The 23,648-nt window shown below is 40.7% G+C and overlaps 2 protein-coding genes across 2 annotated transcripts in view; both read left to right on the top strand.

Moving 5' to 3' along the window:
• The window catches only part of Ddah1 (dimethylarginine dimethylaminohydrolase 1), a 149,464-nt gene extending 135,191 nt beyond the window's left edge, over positions 1 to 14,273 (top strand). Inside the window, exons 4-5 of the mRNA XM_013018208.1 lie at positions 11,011 to 11,154; positions 13,231 to 14,273. Of these exons, the coding sequence (XP_012873662.1) occupies positions 11,011 to 11,154; positions 13,231 to 13,347 (261 nt within the window). The 3' untranslated portion in view covers positions 13,348 to 14,273. The remainder of the gene's footprint in view (positions 1 to 11,010; positions 11,155 to 13,230) is intronic.
• Positions 14,274 to 21,499: 7,226 nt separating this feature from the next.
• The window catches only part of Bcl10 (B-cell CLL/lymphoma 10), a 54,576-nt gene continuing 52,427 nt past the window's right edge, over positions 21,500 to 23,648 (top strand). Inside the window, exon 1 of the mRNA XM_013018206.1 lies at positions 21,500 to 21,547. Coding sequence (XP_012873660.1) covers positions 21,500 to 21,547 — 48 coding nt within the window. The remainder of the gene's footprint in view (positions 21,548 to 23,648) is intronic.

The raw sequence follows: 23,648 nt of genomic DNA, 5'->3' as shown, positions 1-23,648 counted from the left end.
TCACTACATTTAAGGGATAAATGATGAAATATCCTCCCACTATTCAAAACTTATTACCCAATTCAGCAAAAGAAAGGTCATTCCCACCAACAATTGTCTCCAGGGACTCACTTGTCTTATTCATTGCTATAAACTAAAAATCAACCACAGTGGCGCGATACTGATCTATCAGTGCAAGGAAAGGTGAGCCTCAGCTACACCAGCTCTCCAAAATCAATGAAGGCACTCAGCGAAAACAAATAAAATTTCCTGGAGAGTACTGAACATGTTATTTGCAAGTCATACTCTACTTATTCTTTTTTATTTATTTACTTATTTAATTTTTGGTGCTGGTCCTGGGCCCTGAGCTCAGGGCCTGGGTGCTGTCCCTTAGCTTCTTTTGCTCAAGGCTAGCATTTGACCTCTTGAGCCACAGCTCCATTTCTCCCTCTCCTTTAAATCAGTAAAATGGCCATCAAACTTAATGGATACAATGTGTTCTGCACACATTTCCCCTTTGTTTTCAGCACACTGGGGCTGGAGATCTCAGGACACCAAGGACCTTTACCCTAGCCACTAAGAAAGAATCCAGTAGTGTAGAGTTATGTAATTGGGAGTCCTGATCATTTTCTTCACCTTGCTCAAGGGGAAAAAATGCTTTTTAAGGAGTTAAACATAAATTCTTCCCTAAACCCAGGGCAGAAGAATTTAAATAGCCAAGAGCAAAGCAATCATAATTATAGAAACAATTTAATGTGTGCCCTACTGAAGAGAGAAATAGGAAATTAAGGGATCATTTGCTCACATGGAAAATAGCCATGAAAATACCAGTGGTGGGGTTAGGGTGACAGAGTTGGTCCTGGACATCATTGGAAATTGTGTACATTGGGCCCTTTCTCATTCTCACCTCGAAGCCTATCCCTCTGCTGCTCTGGGGGATGAGTGGGATGTAATTTTTTCCATTCCAAAGGCTTCTCTCTTCTTTCATTTCCTAAAAAACAAAACTAGCTCTGAGCAAACTGAACCTTGAACTCCAATAGCAAACACATGGCTTTAAAAGCCATATTTTCTGTCTAAAATGCATCTGAATGCAAACACTGAAAAAAATACACATGTTAAACAAATTCTGCCTAAATGAAAATTAGCCTACAGTCTGCCAAAGAACGAGATCTGGGGTTAGTCTTTCAAGGTGAGAGTGGATAAATGTGGGCATTTGAAGACAGGTACACAGGCTTGTGATCTTGGGAAAAACTACAGAATTTCCTTCAATATTGGTTTTCTCATCTGTGAAGATGGAGATTATGCCACCCAATACTCAGGATTGCTTGAGAGCTAAATAAGGACAGGAAGTTGAAATTAAAGCATCAATGAATAGAAAATGGCTCTTCCAATGGTTTCTTGCTGAACAATGATCCAAGGGAAACTTACAAAGCAGCAAAGTCCAATACCCAAGAGAATTCTTTTTTTTTTTTTTTTTTTTTTGGTCGGTCGTGGGGCTTGAACTCTGGGCCTGGGCGCTGTCCCTCAGCTCTTCAGCTCAAGCAAGCGCTCTACCACTTGAGCTACAGCACCACTTCCGGTTTTCTGGTGGTTTATTGGAGATAGGAGTCTCACGGTCTCTCCTGCCCGGGCTGGCTTTGAACCGCGATCCTCAGATCTCAGCCTCCTGAGTAGCTAGGATTACAGGCATGAGCCACCAGCACCCAGCTGAGAATTAATCTTTGATTAATTGTGGGATATACTTCTCCAAAGAAGATGGTGATGCAGGTGTCTGAAGAAACACAGCCAGGGCATGGCCTCAGTGGCCAAGAAGATAACTATGAGCTTAGCTGTATACTTAGACACAAGAAAAAATAGATGGGACTATGGCCTTGTCAAAAGAGGGAGAAGTAGGATATTCAGGCAACTCAACTGCAGCCAGGATATCTGGCCTCACAATGTGATCCCCTGTGCCTCTTTGGGAATCAGTGAAGGATATCCACCAGCAAGGAGGAACCGATGGGGTTGCAGCTACCCAATCTTGAACTTGCCAGCCTTTGGAACTGTGAACCATAGAAGCCTTTATTCTTCATAAATTTCTCAGTCTGTGGTGCTGAGTTATAGCACTAGAACACAGACTAAAACACCCTAATTATCAGGATACCTTTTTCTCTTTGCTTGCACTCACTGTTCCGACTTTACTGAGTGCCAATAAACATATGGGTGATGCTAAAGATTTTTTTAAAAAGGAAAAACATCATAGAAGATTGTCTTCTATTGCAGAACTAGTCATAACAGAGGTAAGAAGGAAGTTAGGAACCCATTTGGGGAAGAAAGTTAAGGTCTGAATTTCCTCCTGTCTAGCCCCCAAATGAAAATAAGGCTCAGCATTTTCACCCGTTTAGAGCTATTTTCCCTTCTGCCCATATCCTGCTCCCTAGCTCTTCAAAAGAGCTCAAAGAGTTCCCTTCAGACTGTGGGAGGATTTCCAAGGCTTCCACAAGTGCCACTGTGTTTTGAGGGTCCATCTCAGAAATGGTTCATGTGATTTGCTACATTTTAAACAATACAGGAGGTCTTTTCTCCACATACATATAAGCTCTATAGGATCTCAGCAAACATTAGCAGCACCAAATACGAGATTTGTGAAGAAAATGGTAGCTGACATTAAGGGAATATTTGTTAATTAAAATTACACACAGAATAAACTAAAACCACATGTAACCACACTCTTAAGATCTGTAAAACCCATCAATGCAGAGAGAGATTTAAAAGCCAACATCCTGCAGACTGTGTTCATTTTGAGCTCATCTGTGAATGAATATAAAACATGAAGATCTGATATAAGTTCTATAACGTTATCCATAGTTACATTGGTGCTCCTTAAGAGGATTACCAGGGCTTGGTGCTTGCTATATTGTCAGGCTCTCAATAAACTCTTGAAAGATGATAAATACATAATGAAATGAGTGATTTTAGGGCTGGGAATGTGGCTTAATGGCAGAGTGCTTGCCTCGCATGCATGAGGCCCTGGATTTGATCACTCAGTGCCACATAAACAAAAATAGTAATAAAGCGGGTGATTTTAAATGTCTATAAAAAGTGTTCTTGTGCAACAATTAGTTGCTTCTGTATCTATCAAAGAAAGATAAATTACAAGTGATCCATAAGTATACTCCAGTATACTTTTGCTTAGGTGTTTGACCAACTAAGTCCAGGTTCTTTTTTTTTTTTTTTTTTTGGTCAGGTGTGGGGCTTGAACTTAGGGCCTGGGCTCTGTCCTTGAACTGGTTTGCTTAAGGCTAGAGCTCTACCACTTTGAGCCACAATGCCACTTCCAGTTTTTAAATAGTTGGAGACAAGAGTCTCATGGGGACTTTTCTACCTTGGCTGGCTTTGAGGTGACCCTCAGATCTCAGCCTCCTGAGTAGCAAGGATTACAGGAGTGAGTCACCAATGCCTGGCTCCAAGTTCTTTTTTAAATACAATTGCTGTAACACAAAGAAAACATGAATAAGAAGCCTAAGAATGAAGCTGCCTTCCAGTTCCTTGGATGAGAAAATTCCCAGAAATGCTGGGAACTGTCGGAAATGCCTGGTTAATGCAACTAGCCATGCACATTCTCTTGGGCTAAAAGCCAGAGCATTTCCACTCTATTCTGTGACAGCTCCACTCTGGGGAGCAAAGCCAGTTCCTCCAAACCAACAGCTGTGTAGCAGACCATGAGGACATGGCCAAGATGGTTGTCAGAGCCATTTCTTTTCAACCACTGCATGCTTTATTTTTTAAGAAGGTGCTTATGAAAGAAAAAAATGAAGTTGACTTTCTTTTTGCTGCTAGGATACCCTTCATCTGCTTTCCCTGCCTGAAATTACAGTTTCTTTTCTGAAGATGGCAATAAGCTATCTGTGCATCACTTTTTTCCAACCATCATTGTGCCTAGCCCAGAGGACTAGTGGTGATCCATGAAGGATTGTTAAGTTGAAGTGAACATCATTGTATCCACCCCTAATAATCACTCTATGTTCCACAAACTAGAATGATTCTCTTGTCAGAAGTCAGAAAAGACATTTAGAATAGCAACTTGTTTTAAATCTTCCCCCCCAAATCCTATAAACCTTCTGTGGATTTTTCAAACTTGAGTGTGAGGATCTAGAGTAATCTCTTTGGGAGAGGAATTTCTATGATGTGTACAGGGTTTAGGTGCTATCTGCTTTCTGTTCTGGCCTGGAGCGTAGTAAGTAGCCGGAAGTTCCATTATGGAGTTAAATGACACTTTATTTAGAGCTCTGGAACAAAAACCACATCCTCCAAGCTTTTTAAGGACAAAAACAATATTAGAACATAGAACTAAACGACTCAACAGCTGCATTCTTGGGATATTTGAAATGATACTCATCTTTTCACAAAGATTCTGAGCATCCACAGACAGGAGAGAAAAGCTGTTCATTGACCTTGGTACAGCTCGGTCCCCAGGAGCCTGAGTTCTTTGAAACATAGCTGTCAGGCAGTAGGAGTGCATCCTCACAGACTATTGAGACCCACAGTTGGAGGTGTGGAGAATAAGCAGCCTTCCTTCACATTTCTCTGCATGTCTCCTGAATAGTGAGCATCCTGCACTATATGGATACATGCATCTCCTGAACCTAGCTATAAATAAATGGGAAGCTGTCAAACAGTAACATGTAAGGAAAAGAAAATCACATAGGCAGGAAAAAAGAAACCTCTTCTTCATCTAAAAAGAAACTCCTTGTATTTAGAATATACAGTTAGCTTCTCTATGAAAAAAATGGATTTCTTGTTCATTATCTATAGTTACCACTTCCAAAAATCCTTTTCATTAGAAAGATTACACCTGACATGGATTTTGTGGGGGTTTTTTCTTTTACTTAAGCAGAACTATTACACTCCAAATGAGGTCTATTCATTATTAAAAGTCATTTCTTCTGGCATATTATTAAATTTGTCTCAAATAACCATGGGGCCTTGGTAAATTAAATGAAAAGCCTCTCCTAAGGTAACTTTGGTGGTTTTGTTAAGCATTTATTTTAGGAGTAATTCTCAGTAGACTATCAGTAAATTACTTTCTATATTTTTAGTATTAAATTATTCCTCCAATAAAAATACTATTCCTCTCCTCTAAGAAATGAAAAGCATGAAATGACCTTCACCAGTTTGAGGGTGGGTATTGACTCTTATGTCAGGAATCTTAGGAATGTCCCCATCGGAAGCTATAATTTGTAAGACTCAGAAAAGAGAGATGCAAAGAGTGAGGAAAACCTGAGATTAGAATTTTCAACCAGTTCCACCAACTGAAGGACAAAACAGATAGGAACCAAAAGGAGAGATGATTGTTCACTCCAGGAGGTGAGAGAAAGTGGGAGATAGGGAAGTACAGACAGAAAGGAAATACCCAGTCATGTTACTTCACTGAAACTTGGCACATTTGTGAAGTAGGCCCGGGCTTGGAGACTTTTGTTTGCTCACCCACTGGTAAACAAGAAGTCGGCACTGATAACAGTCCTTGATAGCACTTCCTCCGGAATGCACGACATTCCATATTTTGGCATCATAGTCACTTGTGACAAGCATGAGTCAGACCAACAGGTGGGAGATTTGCCAGACTGCTTACCGAGCTGGGGAGGGTATAGGGAGGCCTCCAAGGTGTGAATTCTTTTGGGGTAAAAAATGTAATTAGTCTTCTGTACACAATGAATTACACCGGAAAACCACAGACAATTGTCTGGTGCTTATGAATGGTGGGAGCACCAAGCCTAAATGGGTCAGACCAAAATATGTTCTTGCAGTTCTTCTCCCAAGTGCTTAGGACATTGACTCAATGATAATAGTAGATTCTTAGAGTTTTCTTTTAATTATGTCTAACTTGACTGGGTAGTTTAGGGAGTTCTAGATCAAAGGCCCAATATATAAGGTTCTAATACACCCAGTTCAACCTCAGTACACCAGGACACGAGATGAATAGTATTAAGAGGCAGAGAAAGGAGATTTATTAAGTGGCGTGGGAACAAGCAAAGTAAACATCTTTGGGGTGCAGACTTCTTTAGATTTAAATGGAAAAAAGAATTGAGGCAGGAGGTGAAAGGTAAGTATAATTATCCAACAGATGTGGTCTGGGGCTCCAGGGGGTCAGAGATGTGGTCTGGGTGATCATCTCCCATGATTAGGCAGGCAGCCCAGTCATAGGCAAGTCACTCAGTGATTGGGCCAGTTCTGTCTGGATTCCAATGGGACTGCTCAGAGCAAAGTCAGATGAAGAATGGAGACAGGGATGCCAAGCATTTTATACTACTTCCAATTCACTTGTGGGCCCGAACAGTGTGCTTTTTAGCAGTTTCTAAGTGCTCATAGTAGCGGTGGCTATACAGGCCATGTTTTCAGGAACTCTTTGAAATCCTAAAGTCACTGGAGCTCTCCTCCGTAAGTCCTTGGCACAAGGAGTTGTCGTCTCAGCCATAAGGAAGAAATCTAGAACTTCTAAGGTAAACTAGATTTAGCTAGTATTAAAGGAAGACAGACAGTTCTGACACAGACAGCAGCCTGACCGTCTTGGTCCAATCTTAGTAGCACACAGTGAGAAGAATTCAGACACGGGGCATTCTGTTCTGCATCTGGGAAGAAACAGGTTGACCATAGCAATTACTGAAAAGTCTTACAAATTCTAATAAAATCCCTAGTGGCACATCTAGAGATATCTCTATTACACACATGAAGAATTCTGTCCACTCATTGAATTTCTGGACTTTTTTTAATTAAATTATAAGTCACGAGCTGGGGATGTAACTTAGTGGTTCAATTCCTAGCATAGCACAAATTATATAAAATAAAGTAGGGGGTCACAAACTGGTGGAAATTTGTGCATTCTGTTTTGTATACACCAATTTTCTTTGTTTGGTTGGTTTATGCCTCAGGTACATCATAGGTTCTCTATTCCTACTATCCTAATTTGTCTTCAGAAGTCATTTGGGTTAGGACCACAGAGTAGAGTGCTCTCCTATGTGGCTTTACAAAAATGCCCAAGCTTGGCATCGTTGATTTTAGTCGGTGAACTGTATTTCTATTTCTGGACATAAGTCCTGTCTTGTTTTTGGAGGGATTACAATTATTCACATATCTCACGGATGCAATCAGTCACATCATTCACCATAGTGAGTTTCCCCATATCTGTTGAATGAATGAAAAGAAGAAATAAATTAATTAGCTACCAAGAGAATTTGATTACCTGCCATATGCAAGTGACTTGCAAAAACCAAAGAGGGAAAGGAACTCACATTTATTTCACTTTAATATGTACTAGGAACTTGTGCTAAGTCCTTTACATACATTTTCTGTCGCTTTTAAAATAAACTTTAGAGTTATGAGGAATCAGTAGACTATTGCCATCCCATTTTACAGATGAAGAAACTAAGACTCATGTTGATTAAGGACTTCTCCCTAGATCACACAATCTCTTATTCTGGAACCAAGGCTCTATTCATTAGTCCTGGGACCTGCATTCAAAAGCTAGCAGTGGAACAATCTAGCCCAAGCCACAGAGACGACAGACAGAGGCAGAAAGAGACAAAGATTTCACAAAAGTTTGTGAACTTTATAGGAGTTCTCTCTAGGAGATCTAAGCAGGATACCAATGTTGCAGGACTATTCAATTATGTGTTAAATAATGGAGGCCTTGGGGAAAAGGCTAGAGAAACCACCAAAGTTACAATCTTCTGCTCAGAGCTGGAGCTCTACCACTTGAGCTACACCTCCAATTTCAGTTGTAACCTTATGTGATTTCAAAAATCACATATGACCTCCAAAACAGGCTGTTAAGAACACACTTAAAGGACTGAATGCATGATTTAAATGGAGTGCCAATAGCAGCACAAAAGAGACAGACAGAGACAGAGAGAGAGAGAGAGAGAAGGAAGAGAGGGAATGAGGGAGGGCTTGAGAGAGGGAGGGAAATAAATGAGCTTTAAAGTCAGAGCCAACCAGAACAGAAGATGGGCTTGCAGACTGGAGATTGGCCACACTGCCATAATACACTAGTAGCTTATTTCGCACTTCCAGCCTTACAGCTGTATCTTTTTATCTACATTGTCTTCATTTAACTTTGATAACAAGTATGTGAAAAATGAAAAACTGTTATCCCAGTTTTGCAGATGAGGAAATCAAGAAATGTAAAAGATAAAATTCCATAAGTAATAAAAGATGGGTGTCCAGCTTCGAATCCAAGTCTGACTCCAGAGCTCATATCTGACTATGTTCCCCCCCAAACCATAACAGATGAAAGGTTGTTATTGTGATTTGGGACCAAGCCCCCCCCACACACCAGAAAAAAACAAAAACAAAAAGTGCAGAAAACTAATTGAATAGCAATTCATAACAGAATAAAGCTATTTGAGTCTGGAAATGTTCTCTTAGGCTTCTCAATATTATTTCTGAGCCTATTCATTTCATGAATAGGGCTATGTCGAATCTGTTACTAATTTGCCTGGAAAAGTTAAAATTTAGGTGTGTCTTCAACTTCTTAATTGTCCCCAGGTTGGAATAGATCTAAGGTTTCTCAATCGCAGTTCTGACCTGTAGTAGGGGCTTCCCCTTCAAAGAATAGTTTAAATTTGGAAGTGCAAGAAAAAGGTCCACTCAAGCACTTTCACAACATCAGACTGTACCATGTCGAAATAGAATTACGTGTGAAAAGGGAATTAAGGATGATGCAAGAGAATAAAAGATAAATATCAAATGAACATGAAATAAGTGGACATTAGGCCGATGAGTAGTAAGGAGAGATCTTCTGCAGCTGTGGAGGTCAAGGAAGAGCAAAGGAAAGAACTAGAGGCGTGCTTCTGCTGGTAGAGTACAAAAAGCAGCAAGAGCAAAACAGCAAGAGCCCAAGACCCTGAGTCTAAGCCCTAGTACCAACACCAAAAGGAAGGAACAGAGGGGGGATGGTGAAGGGGAGAGAGAAAAAGAGAAGGAGGAAGGGAGGGAGAGACAGAGTAGGGAAAGAAGGAATAACTAAGAGAGTTCTTTCTTGAGTTAGTGTGGGTTGAATCTATATGATCTTGAGCATATTATTTGCCTTCTCAGTCCAGTTTCTTTATCTACAGAATGGGACTTTTGATATGAGATAATAAGTATAAAGTATCTAACCTAGGTGCTGTAATGTACTTATCACTGTATTTGTCCCCCTCCCCCATGGGACTATAATGCTATAATGTCTTAGAAAACTGAGCTCACATCCTGTTTTCACCTTTCATAATGGGCAAATACATCCGTATTAGATATATTCCACTGTCTAATCGTCTGCCCTCTCTCTGTCCTGGACATATTTCACACTGGGAGAAGTGAATGATTTATCTGAATGGTGGGTCAGGAAGGGTTTGCTGAGTGCCACTGTTTGTGTTCTCTTGGGAATGGATTTTCTACAGGGAGCATGCAGTGTATCATCCACTCTTCTGTACCATAAATCTTACCGACCAGTGCTGCCATGACTGGGAAGGGGGTGGGGGGCAAATCTACTTTGTAATTTGAGCACATTTCCAAATTACTCCAAAAGAAGGTCTGTCTGGAAAGGTAGATTAGAACCAGATTGTGAGGGCTGGGAATGTGGCTTCATGGTAAAATGTTTGCCTAGCATGCATGAAGCCCGCCCTGGGTTTGAGTCCTCTTTACTACATAAACAGAAAAAACCAGAAGTGGTGCTGTGGCTCAGGTGGTAGAGTGCTAGCCTTGAGCAAAAGAAGCTAAAGAACATTGCCCAGGCCCTGAGTTCAAGCCCCAGGACTGGCAAAAATAAAAAAGAACCACATTATGGGAAAGATCTTGTTATACCTTTTTTCTTTCTTTTTTTTTTTTTTTGTTCCAGTCATGGGGCCTGAACTCTGGGTCTGGGCGCTGTCCCTCAGCTCTTCAGCTCAAGGCTAGCCCTCTACCACTTGAGCCACAGCGCCACTTCTGGCTTTTTTTCTTTTTGCTTATGTGGTGCTGAGGAATCGAACCCAGGGCCTCATGCATGCAAGGCAAGCGCTCTACCACTGAGCCACCTTCCCAGCCCCTTGTTATACCTTTAGAACATGACATTTCAGCAGATTTTGAATAGCATGGCTATTAATTTTTAAAAAATGAAAACAGTTTGCATGATTAAGCCCAAAGTAACTTTAGCTTTTGCTTTGATGTTTAATATTTTTGTTGTATGAAGGGAATGTTGGTTTAGAACCATTTTGTTTTGACTGTATTAAGTAAATAAGGATGAGACTTCAATCTTTCAGACTTCATACAGTGGTCATTTTTTAAATCTTTCCAGTTGTTTTACACTAAAGTCCTAATAACAGCACCAATTGAAGAACAGACCTTACTAAGTCAATTTTTCTCCAAGTGTGGTTCAGGATACCCTGCCTCACAATTATCTGAAGGGCCTTCAAAATGAAAATTCCTATGCTTCACCCTAGATCTGCCAAATCAGAATTATTCAGGATGATGCTTTGGAATATGAGTTTGTCAGGTTGGTTCATCATAGTCAAGGGTAAATCCTCCCAAGAGACTGGCAAGTCAACTCAACTTAAGGCAATAGAAGAGCAAAGGAAGGCGGGATGGAGAGAGAGAGAGAGGAAGGAGAGCGAGAGAGAGTGTTTCTGCTAACTCTTATTATTGAATATTCCAATGGTGCTTCCTTCCTTTTTTCCCCCTATATATCAGAGTAACTGCTTCTCTACGAAGAACCTCATCAAAATCTCTACTGGGACTTTTACATATGGCCATTTTGTGTCTTACTGGTAGGTGATAAATGGCGTAAAATCTTAAAAAAAAAAAAAAGAATTAGGCATAAACTCGCCCTTTAAAGGACCAAACCTCTGCAATTCCTTGACAGACTCACAGCTTAATCAGGTCTTCTGACTCTTATTCTAAGTGACTGAGGTAATAGTTGGAGCATGAACAGCAAAGCAGCCTAAGGCATCAATCACAAGCTTACATCCCACTCCACTCCCTTCCCCCCCCCCTGTGAAATGTGGGAGTCTCTGCTCAGGCCTGCTTTGTTTCTCTTTATAGATCATGCAACAAATGAGTGACCACCGCTATGACAAGCTCACGGTGCCTGATGACATGGCTGCAAACTGTGTGTATCTCAATATCCCCAGCAAAGGACATGTCTTGCTGTACCGAACCCCAGAAGAGTATCCAGAAAGTGCAAAGGTAAAAACACCTTCCATCCTACAGCTGAGTAACCTCCCTGGGGACTTCCTGCATGATGTAGTGACACATGGGGCTTCTGTTTCCTCTGCACATATCACATTAGTCAGCAAGCAGAAAGTGTAATTTAGAGCTCAGGGAAAACTAGTTTTATTTACTTCTCTCAATCATGTCACTGTTCTCTAATACATGCCCAGTAATTGAGACAACGTATTTCTATTTAAAGTTTTTTAAGTACCCCAACTACTCAAGTACGTGCTCCAGCTCTAGCTGAATGTGCATTCCTACACCAGATACACTTAAGTTTAAAGATCTACACTTAAATGGTTCACTGTGTCCTTCTCTCTGATAAATCTGAGCCACCCCTTAGCAGTGAGTGATTTTCTTCTTAACATAGAAGAGTATGAGTGACCCAGAGAGGTGAGTGCTCACTGTCAGAGCTTCACATCAAGGTGACAAGAAGCTAGAACAGAGAGAAATATGACATACCTGGAATCAGACAACTGGTCTGTCTGTGAAGGAAGCTGTCCCTGCATCTGAAATCCTTCCCTGGTTTAAGAAAATGTTTGTGTCTTTCAGTGCACTCTGTCAGTCTCATCTCTACACTTTAGAATTTCAGGTTTATCCCAGCAAGCATGCCAGACCACAGCAGTGGTTCCCCAAGTGACTATATCATCCAGGCACCCAACACCTTCATCTCTATCTAGAAGAACATGATATCCAGGCCAAGCACTACAGATAAACATTTAGTAGCCTTTGAGATTTTTTTTAATGTCTTGTGCTTTGGAAATCCCAGAAATTATTCCTTGCCACTTCTTAGATATGCAGTGTATATTATTATAAGGTTACCCTCTAATCGTGGTCACTCTCAGCATATAAAAAATGGAGAGTGGGAAAAATAACACAGATAATTTCTCTCTATTTCCATAGCTGAGAGTTTGAGCCCAAGGAAAATATAGGATTTCTGATATTAGACTAGGACGAAGCACTAAAATGAATGGTAGATTTCATAATCTAATGTGTCTTTGTATTGTTTAAAAAAATATAGGTCCTGGACTCCCACCCTAAACCGTACAGACAAGTGAAAAAGATTCAGAGGGGAAATCACAGTAGTAAAATGCAATATGGAATTAGAAATCCAATTGGCTTCTGCACTCAAACCACTGTGTTAGAGAACATAGTGCTTCCCAAGGAAGCATGGAAAATGTGTTAGGAGTGGTAGTTCAATCCCAACTACTTGAGAAGCAAAGATAGAAGGATTACAGTTCAAGGACAACCCAGGCAAAGAACTTAGCAAGATTTTATATCAGAGAATAAGCTAAGTGTGGTGATTCATACTTGTAATCCCACCTATCCAGGAAGCATAGGTAGGAATATCTCATTTCCAGGCTGGCAAAAAGCTCAAGGAGACCTCATCTGAAAAACAACAGCTACAGCATGAAGGATTGGAGACATTCCTCCGATGCTTACCAAGCACTTGAGGCCCAGGGTTCAATTCCTAGCACTGTCCTACAAAAAAGTAGTGTTTTTCAACAGTATATTTTTCAAGAGATTTTGGTTTTTAAAGTGTGCTTTGATCACAGCAAAACAAAATGTTTCAACACATGCTTTCTACTAGTGTTGAAAGATGCTATAAAATTCACACCTATAATTTAAAAGCAGATGACCTGAAATATTCACTTAAAGTACATCTAGTACAAGTTTCCCAGTGGTATTGCTAAGGAAAGAAACATTAAAGTGTAATTGGAAGGGCTTTTTAATTTGTAGACACCAAATAACAATCAGAATGAACTTGTGGCCATAAACTTCTATTTATCTCTTAATCTAGCCACACAATGATAAAGACCGTTGCTAACGAACCACATCTCTGACAAATCTTTGCTTTTGAGGTTAAAGCACTATGCTTTAACTGGTTAGCCAGTTGCAACCAGCTCTGTAGAGAGAGTTTTGGGGGTCTAGGTTGCATGTGTATGTTGGGGTTCAATGATTGAAAAGCTTAGAATTCCCTCTTGCACCTGCAGGTGGTCATACAGGCTGACGTTTAATCCTTCTCTCCCTTCCCCTTGATTCCCCCTGTAGGTTTATGAGAAACTGAAGGACCATCTGCTGATCCCTGTCAGCATTTCTGAAATGGAAAAGGTGGATGGGTTGCTCACCTGCTGCTCTGTTTTAATTAACAAGAAGGGGGACTCTTAAGCCACAGAGTTCCTCTCTGGTAGCCAGCAAGATGGCCCAAGCCAGGCCGGTGACTCTCTACCTACTCCCTTTGTTATCCTTGACAATCTACTGTGCTACTAACTCTTGTTTACAAAATTTTAATTCCAAGGTTAATTGCTTCATTTTCTGCACCCTCACCCTCCTTCCTCTCATGGTGGTACCTAAACTGTGGATTTGCTAAATTAATTAAGCAACCTAGAAAATAGAAAGCTAATGAATCATTGCAATGTGATTAATAATAGTATGGAAACACTCATCATGGTGTTTGTATATCTGTGTGAAAGTCATTCAGTTGCCATATATTCCGAAGATTGTCTTCCCAATCAGTCAGATAAACTAGGTTTTCTTCTCTGCATCATGAATCATATTTGGTTCCAAGGTATTTTCTTTGACCTTTTCTAGTTTCCTCACAAATACCTTGGCCTTGGGGAAAATCCAAAGTCTGTGTATTAGATACCTTCCTTCAGGGCTATGTTGTCTGCTAGCAGTCTCCTCTGCCCCCTGGCCACACCTTTTAATACCAGCAGTCCATATCTGTGACTGCTTCAGGGAGCATTCACTACACCAAGGCAGATCCCAACAGTTTGCCCCAGAGATAGAAATTCCAGAAGAAGTTGAGCACCACACCTACAAAAGTAATATCTGCACTAGATGGTTGCTAAGGGAGCCTAGATCAGGACACTTGGAAACACCCCATGGGTACAACATCTTAGAGAGTCTCTAAGTCACATACCGTGAATTTTTGCCTCTTTACTGGTCTTAGAGGCCCTGAGAGGAAAGTCTCAGTTTTTCCTTCAGGTTATTTCTGTTTTCCCCCTAATCTGACTCACCCTATTTCCAGCTTTCAACCCCTTGCAATCGTGAAGGTCTATCAAAGTCATCCTTTCAAGAGACATCACGTCTTAGAATGCCAGAGGGAGCAGCCCCCACAGTCAAGGAGCCTGTTCAGGAAGTCAAGAACTTAGGGCTTGACAATAGATGATTCCACTTGGAAGTATCAGTGAATATTTATTGTGACATTCAAGTCAAACTTCTTTTTCCTCTAGCTTTCAAGTTATACCACTTCCATTTGACAAAAATCTCCCACAAAGAACAATGCCACTGCAAAAGGAGAGATCATTCTTTTATATGAAGCTGAATCAGGCCAGGGAAATGGGACTTTCCAAGCATATCATCAAACTTCCTAGCCATCTCCACCTTCCAAAGATTTAAAAATCAAAGAGACTGAGAAATATTACTCCCAATCTAGCTGTGCTCACCTCTGTATTTGTGATCAAACATTGCTTACATTGGTGATTTCACTCATTTTCTCTACCCCTCAGCAGATGAAAGTAAGAGACCAGAGAAAATCAAGACATTCTTAACCACATCTATTATTTTCATTTAATTGACTTTCTTCCAGAAATTTGACCTGTTGTTTAACTCACAAATTCATATCACATGCAAAGACCTATGTGCATTCTGTGAAGGAACCATGACCTGGTGGCTATTGTCTTGTGAAACATCTCATCATGGGTGAATAATATGTTTCTACTGGAGAGAATGAAGGCTAGCCACATGCCTAAGTTAATAAAGAAAATTGTTCTCTGCGATTATGGCTGCCCCTTGGGGTTAAATCTAGCCTTACCCTGGCATAAGGCAGAAATTCTCCCTGTGAGAGCTCACCATCTCAAAAACAACCACAGGCAAACCCAACCCAATCAGCCAGTGGGGGCTAACTGGCATGTAATTTTCAATAACATTCCTTCTATCATCCCAAATCAGAGGGCTGTTCTCTATGATATTTAGCCAATTATAAGTGAATAGATTTTTCTTTGTATCAATTTGTTCTGCCTAAGGCAGTTTTTCATTTTCCCTTTCCTTTGCTTCCTTTTTCTTTTTTTCTTTCCTTCTTTTTTTCTTGTTGAGATCACTCAGAATCTCTATGCCTCTTCTACATCTTATTCTGTACTGCTATATTACCGAATGGGCTGACTTCTTTGCACTCTCTGTGTGATATAATGATGTAATATTCCCAGCATAATAGAATTACTTCTCATCAGTATAGTGTTCCCTTTGTAAAGGAAAGGTACCTGATACTAGGGTCCCTGTGATTTTAATGATGAAAAAAACTAAAAGAACCCTACTATTGGCATTATAAAGACATGAGGACTTATATTGAAGTAAGAGGTGAGTCAGAGTTACTTGATCAGTCTTATGCAGTCTAACTAAAGATGATATAGTGCAAATGCCTCATTTAGCATTATTTCTTCAACTATCTGGCTTGCTATGGAAATCCGTGTGGCCATCTCTCTAAAGTGTATTGATAGTTCTTTGAAAGTGTCTGTGACTGTTCACAGACTATTACTAAGGCCATTTCTTCATCTCAAAGGTGGGAGAATAGTTGGTAGATGAATAATGTAACGTATATAAAGCTGCATGTTCGTCTATACTTATTTACTCTTTAACATGATACACAGCTCCAACATGACTTCATCATGGTGTTATACTTGTGTAGTTTATTGTCCTACTCATAACGTTTCAGCCACTCTGTGTGCCAAAACCAGTAATGCCTTCCACGGCCTGTTTGTCCAGAGAAGTTCTGCACTGATTTTAGTCTCTTGCTGCCCAGTCCTACATGTGTACCAATCACAACGGAATAAAGTATGAGTTGTACTGTGACCAGTGGCGTGTCTCTTTTTTGCAATGGTAACTATCATGGGGGAATAAAGCCATCATTTGTTTGCCATCAGACATAGGATATTTTCTCTCTTGTCTCTAGCAATGATATTTGAAATTCTGTACCTGTAAATTAACTGTCATCAAAGCTTGGGCGAAATAATAATTGAAAAGAGCTTTATACTGGAGACACTTACAAAGCATGTACACTATCCTTGCTCAGTCAAGAGAGCTGAATTTCAGCTATACTTCTCCTTAGAAACAGTCTCTTTGTTTTGTTTTGTCAGTCCTAGGGTTTGAATTCTGGACCAGACACTGTCCCTGAGCTTTTGTGCTCAAGGCTAGTGCTCTATCACTTGAGCCATAGCTCCACTTCCGGCTTTTTGCTACTGAGGCTGGCTTCAAACCACAATCCTCAGATCTCAGGCTCCTGAGTAGCTAAGGTTGTGAGCCACTGGCACCCAACTGGTCTGTCTCTTCCCTTTTACTGTTAACCATAGAGGACACCTTCTCAGGGTTTTTTGTTTGTTTGTTTTTTGTTGGTGGTGGGGCTTGAACTCTGGGCCTGGGATTGTCCCTGAGCTCTTTTGCTCAAGGCTAGCATTCTACCACTTTGAGCCACAGTGCCACTTCCATTTTCAGGAGGTTAATTGGAGATAAGAATCTCAGGGACTTCCCTGCTCTGGTTGGCTTTAAATCTTGATCCTTATAGCTCGTTCCCCTAAGTAGCTAAGATTATGGACATAAGCCAGCTTTCTTTGGTTTATTTATAAGGAAATTGAATAATTTTTATCTTTGCTCATGGAAGAATTTGGGGTTTGTTTTTTTTGTTTTGTTTTGTTTTTGTTTGCTTGCTTTGCTTCACAGTAAGCATCCTTTAGGATACTTGAAAAGCTTTTTATTTATTTATTTATTTATTTATTTTGCCAGTCCTGGGGCTCAAACTCAGGGCCTGGGCACTGTCCCTGAGCTTCTTTTTGATAAAGGCTAGCACTCTACTACTTGAGCCACAGAGCCATTTCTGGCTTTTTCTGTTTATGTGGTACTAAGGAATGGAACCCAGGACTTCATGCATGCTAGGCAAGCACTCTAACACTAGGCCATAATCCCAGCCCAGGATATTTGAAGGTTTTTTAAATGCAGTTTTCTTGTCACATTTCCAACTATTTTTGTAAGCTGAAAGAGAGCTGTGTTTTTATTGTTAAATAATAACTGCAAACTATAAAAATAAAATCTAAGCAATACCAAAAATTACTTTAAAAATAAAGAAAAAATACTCAAAATTTCATCACCCAGAGATTACTATTAACATTTTGGAGAACATCCATGCATTTATGAATAGATATTGGTATAAATATGGGATAATTTTACATAATCATACACTCCTAGAGCCTGCTTTCTTCACATAGTAATATATTATGGGCACCTTTCCATCTCAATAAATAGAGATCTACAACATCAATTTTCAACAGCCATGAGTATTCCACAATACAGTTGTTGAAGTGGCTCTTTCTAAATGACACTGGGTGTTCTATCACAGATGGTCAATATGCCTGATTGCTATTACCTGGGGGTCTTCAGGCTATCAAAACTGTGCTGATTATAAGCTTTCACACACCCCATAGTTAGTACAATCTGATGTATTCTTACAACTGGCTGGGGCATGGGAATCCTCACCAGATGCACAGAGTACACAATTCCCTGAGAGGCTGTTGATTTTATCACATCTTCTCAGTAGCTCTTACTCTCCATTATTCTAGTTGGCATTGGCATTGGCCTTGGCAATGAAGCTAAAAATAAAAGGGCACTGGGGCACCAATGACTTACACATGTAATCAGTGCCAATCCCTGAGTTTACACCCCAGGACCAACACAAAATAAAATACAAAATATAAATGCAGGTAGCATCCCTTTTTGTTGTTCAGTGCCCAACACAAAACAGAACCCTGCGCCTGAGTGTCAGAGTATAGTGTTCTCCAACCAAGAGATAAAGCAGTTCTCTTTAAGGGCAGAGTTGGCAGGGCTCCCCAACTGATCTTCCTCCCAATCTTTCAAAAGAATGAGGGAAGAATGAGACAAGCTACATGTTCTGGAAATTGGACTTTTGCTCAATTAAGAACACTTGTCAGCCAGGAACTGGGGTTCACACCAGTAATCCTAGCAAGTGGAAAGGCTAAGATCTAGGGATTGCAATTTGAAGCCAGCTCATGCCAGAAAGTCCATAATACTCTTTATTTTTAACCACCAAAAAGCCAGACGTAGAGCTGTGGCTCAAGTGGTAGATCACTAGCCTTGAGCACAAAAGCTCAGAGACAGTGCGCAGGCCCTGAGTTCAAGCCCTAAAATAAGTACAAAAAAAAGAAAGAAAAAGAGGAAAAAGAAAGAAAGAAGGAAAGAAAAAAAGAAAGAAAGAGAAAGGAAGGAAGAAAGGAAAGAAGGAAAAAGAAAAGAAACTTGTCAACAAACATGTTAGACAAATGAGTACATATCTGGGATGCAAATTCCTGTATTTGAGAGCTCTTTGTGAGAGGCAGGTAGATGACAGCACATGTAATTAATGACCTAACACAACCAGAAGTAAGGTAAGAATTACCAAGGAGCAATGTCAGGAACTTCCCGAGTCGAGTCATGGAGAAGAATCTGGACTTAAAATGTTGGCTCTGGCTCTCTGGGTGGAGAGAACACCATGAGCGAAGGTGTATAGCATACACTTCAGAAACAAGTGGTTGTTGAGCACCTCCTATGTGCCACACTTATCTCAGCTAGATCCTGGGGATACAAGAATGACACTCCCTGCTTTCTGTGGGTTCCTTGAGGCCAAGAAGACAAATACTGGACAAGTTACAGAAAGGGTGACAAGTTTTATGAAAGTAAAATAAGGGGGCTGGGAAGGTGGCTCGATGGTAGAGTGCTTTCCTTGCATGCATGAGGTCCTGGGTTCGATTCCTCAGCACCACATAAGCAGAAAAAAAACAGAACTGGTGCTGTGGCTCAAGTGGTAGAACACTTTCCTTGAGCTGAAAAGTTGAGGGACAGTGTTCAGGCCCAGAGTTTCAGGCCCCAGAAGACAGTAAAATAGGGTGCTCAGACACATAGTAGGGACAGTGAGCGCATCTGTTGGGCTACAACTTGGGACATAATGTAGATTGGAATGTGAAGGTCCATCCTTCAGAGTTAGGGTAATTGAACTGAATGGGCAGTACCTGGAAGACTTTTAAGAGCAAGGAGTGACATTGTTGGAGCTTGACCTGGGATCATCAAGTAGGACAATTGGGAACCAAGAAAGACTGGTATTTCTCAAAGTTTAATTCCTCCCAGTTTATCTAAACATTTCTTCCTCCCATCAAAATTGAGTCTGAAAGCCAGGCAATTAACTCTCCCTCTATTTGCTCTTCTCAAGAAGAGTTTAATAACACCTCCCCTTCCCCACCCCCTTCAACTCCAGAGGGACATTCTCAACACAAATGAGATAAAAGGGTTCTTTGGAAGAAAGATACAATGTAAATATCATTATCATCATCATTATCCTCATTAACTCTATCACAGCACATTTAGCTTCCATCAAAATGTCATCTTCTATTGGAAACATCAATCATCCAGTCCAGAAATAACTTAGGATATTCATCACTGAGGCTTCCAGGCTGGCCTGACAGCTTCTGTCATGATCCATAGCCATGCAAATACTTGGGTTTGGAAATTGTTGGGTGACTTGGAATGCTCCCCTCTTCCTTCCCTGCTACAAACCCTCACTTCTAATTTAGCAAAAGCTGGGTCACTGTTAACAGAAGATAACTGGGTTATCAGGCTTTTAAAGAATGGTGTTTAAAAGTGCTAAGTATGTGACCACCGTACATAAATAATTCAAACAAGGATGCCAGCAAACTACCAGGTAAAATATTACCTAGACTTGCATGTAACATGAAGCCTAAAAGCAGAGATGGATCTGTAGGTGTTGGAGAGCCCTTTCTATTTACAAACAGGAAGCTGAGTCACTTAGCTCTGAATATGGAGAAAGAATAATATTGTGAAATGCCATTATTTAGTTAACATATCCATCACTTAGCAGAATTACAATTTTTATTCTGTGTGTGTGTGTGTGTTTAAGCTCTTTTCTCTTTGAAAATTTCAAATATACATTTTTGTTTTTGTTTTTTGGCCAGGTGCTGGTGGCTCATGCCTTGTAATCTTAGCTACTCAGGAGGCTGAGATCTGAGGATCACGGTTCAAAGCCAGTCCGGGCAGGAAAGTCAGTGAACTCTTATCTCCCATTAACCACCAGAAAACTGGAAGTGATGCTGTAGCTCAAGTAGTAGAGCGCTCTCCTTGAGCAAAGCTCAAGCACCCAGGCCCAGAGTTCAAGCACCACAACCAACAGAAAACGAAAACAAAAAACCAAACAAGAAAAAATATTCTTTTTAACTCTGCATTAGCTTATTCAGAACTTATTCATCTTACACAATTGAAATCACCTAGGGCTTGGGGATACACACTCAGAGGACAACTCCTCCAAACTAAATTAGGGTTTGTTGAAATTCCCTTTCTTCCATAAACATACACAACTTCTTATGTCACATTGATGCTAGAAAAGTTTAGGAACCAAACAAGTTCGGGTTCTAAGCAACAGCCTAGCTTTATAGAAATGTTAACTTTTCTACTTCTGGAACGAGCTTGTGGAATAAACTTCCTGTATCCAACAGAGACTTAAAATTCCAGGACAGGATGTGAATAAAGCCATCTATTTACAGAGCACCTAGCTGAGCGCATGAACATCCCTAGAGTTAACGCTAGGACAGAAACATGAGGACTCTTTTCTCTCTTAAGTTTGGGGAGACAGAAGGAAATAGTTAACCAGGGCAAGATAGTAACAAGAAATTAGATAGGAAATAAAGACCAAAGTGAAGAGATGTTTGTGGAAATTGGTTTCAGACATAAGATGAACGTTCTGGGTACAAAGGTGGGTAAAACACCCAGAAGCCAGCTTTCGGTCTCACTTGGGCCCAGAAGTACAAGGACAGGAAATTATGCTACTGGATTTAGGACCAAAAAGGTAGGACCCCAATTCCTAGCCAGTTTGCAGAGAAAACTCTGTCTCTCTGTATGTGTCTCTCTGTGTCTCTGTCTCGGTCTGTCTGTCTTTGTCTGTCTCTGTCTCTCTCTCTCTCCTTACTCTCTGATCTGCTGCTTTCTGATCTAATCTACTGACTGAAAAAAAACTGCAAGATGTAACCAAGGAGGTCGAAGTGATGCCTGCAGCAGGGCAAGTCCCCAGACAAAGAGCTAGCAGAGGAGGACAAAAGAAAGATCTGGTCAAGTCCAAGGATATCAGCAGAGCGTCACAATGAAAAGCTTAGCTTCTCAGGGGCCACCACAAATGTGATCTCAGAAAGCTGCCATTTAAATCCTAAATTTTTGGCAAATCTCTCAGGCACATGCCAGTTCTGTGGTTTGGTTCTCTCTCCCTCTATATCGGAAAATGGTTGGAACAGAACCAACAACAGAATATGAGTATGCATGGCCTGAGGTGAAAGATTCTTGCATTCCAGACCAATGAGTGCTGGACCTCTTTATAAGCACTATGTTCATTCTAAAATTAGAGCCATCTCTCAGCACCTGGCATCCACACATGATGAGCTGCATGCAAAAAGGCATGACCTTCCAGTGACAAAGTTGTTTTTGCTTCTGAAGAACCTATTTGTGTGTGTGTGTGTGTGTGTGCGCGCGCGCGCGCGCACGTGCACATGCGTGCATGCATGCATGTGAGAGCTGGGGCTTGAACTCAGGGCCTAGGTGCTGTCCCTGAGCTTTTTCTTTCTTTTTTTTTCCCCCATAGCTACTGCTCTATCACTTGAACCACAGCTCCATGAGATAAGAGTCTCGACTTTTCTGCCCAGGCTGGATTTGAACAATGGTCCTCAACTCTTAGCCTCCTAAGTAGTTAGAATTGTAGGCATGAGTCACTGGCACTTGGCAAGAACCTTTATTCTTTTCCTGTTTTCTCTTTTGTTTGTAATCTAGCCCACCTAGCCTGGTACAAACTGTTTTCATTTTTCCTGTCATGTTGCTGTTATAGATAGTAATCACTTTAAAAAGCAGTGAGTTCCTCCTTCTGGTTGTTTAAGAGACAAAAGGACCATGTGTAAGAGTGTTGGTAGATTATTCAGAAGCATGTGACATAGATAACTTGTTATCAAAGTATTTCTTTCTTATTTTTTCCTCACTCACTATTTCTATTACTCTCTTCTACCCTACTCCTCCTTAAAAAACAATTTTTACAAGTTTCGTTGTTCTATATTCTTTTCTTTTCTTTTTTGTGCCAGTCCTGGTACTTAAATTTAGACCCTAACACTTATGCTCTTGCTTAGCTTTTATGTTCCAGGCTGGCACTATATTACTTCAGCCACACCTCCACTTTGGGGTTTTTGAAGACCCGTGTCTCTTGGATATTTCCTCCTTTATTGACTTTGAGCCATGATCCGCAGATCTCAGCTCCTGAATAGCTGAAATCAGGCGTGAGCCATCAGCCCCTGCCTCATTGTTCTGTTTTCATACACACAAATGAACAACTTCATCCATTTTCTTTGTTAGCACTCTGTATCAGGGCATTTCTTTACAGTCCGTTAGGCCTTTGTAGTATTCTGATCCCAGAAGACTTTCCTTCCCTCCCTGTTACCAATTCTCCATACAGGTATCCATTGTCCTCATCCAGCAAATGACAGCAATAAGGTTATACTTTCTGCCTAGTGGCCTGAGGAGCTCTGTCAAGCCAGTGCTGAAATTTATTTATTATTATTTATTTATTTATATTATTTATTTATTATATATTGTATATTTATTTATTATTATTTATTATTTAATAAATTTATTATTGATTTATTATTTCTAAAAGGGGAACATTTGAACCCTCTGAAAATGGTTGTAAATGAAGAAAAAATTATTCAAGAAAATCTAAAAACCAGTACCAGTGGTTCACACCTGCAATTCTAGGTACTCAGGAGGCTGAAGTCTAGAGAACGATGTTTCAAAAGCTAGCCTGGAGCTGGGCGCTGGTGGCTCACACAGGTAATTCTCACTACTCAGGAGACTGCGATCTGAACATTGTAGTTCAAAGACAAGACAGCCGGTACAGGATAGTCCTTGAGAGTCTTCAATGAATCACAGAAAAAGCCAGAAGTGGCACTGTGGTTCAAGTGGTGGAGCACTAGCCTTGAGCAAAACGCTGCTCAGCCTCAGCACCTAGGCCAGAGTTTGAGCCCCAGGACCACGGGAAAAAAAAAAAAAAAGGTAGCCTGGGAAGGAAAGTCCTGGAAGTTTTATCTATAAACTAACCATTCTACTAAGTATAGTTCAAGAGAGACAGAGACAGAGAGACAGAGGCGGGGGAAGGAGAAAGGAAAGGAAGGGAGAAAACAAAGGAAGGAGGGAAAGAGGAAAAGAGGGAAGGATATGGATAATCTAAAATAGGAGACCAGCAAGCACCTGTGCTATTTATTGATTTTTTAAATAATGTTTTGGGAGTTTTTTTGGTCCGGTCGTGGGGCCTGAACTCTGGGCCTGGGTGCTGTCCCTCAGCTCTTCAGCTCAAGGCTAGCACTCTACCACTTGAGCCACAGCGCCACTTCTGG

Source organism: Dipodomys ordii, unplaced genomic scaffold, assembly GCF_000151885.1.
Source record: "Dipodomys ordii isolate 6190 unplaced genomic scaffold, Dord_2.0 Scaffold39, whole genome shotgun sequence".
NCBI lineage: Eukaryota > Metazoa > Chordata > Mammalia > Rodentia > Heteromyidae > Dipodomys > Dipodomys ordii.
Note: the sequence above shows the minus strand (reverse complement) of the source record. Positions and strands in the feature narration are given on the sequence as shown.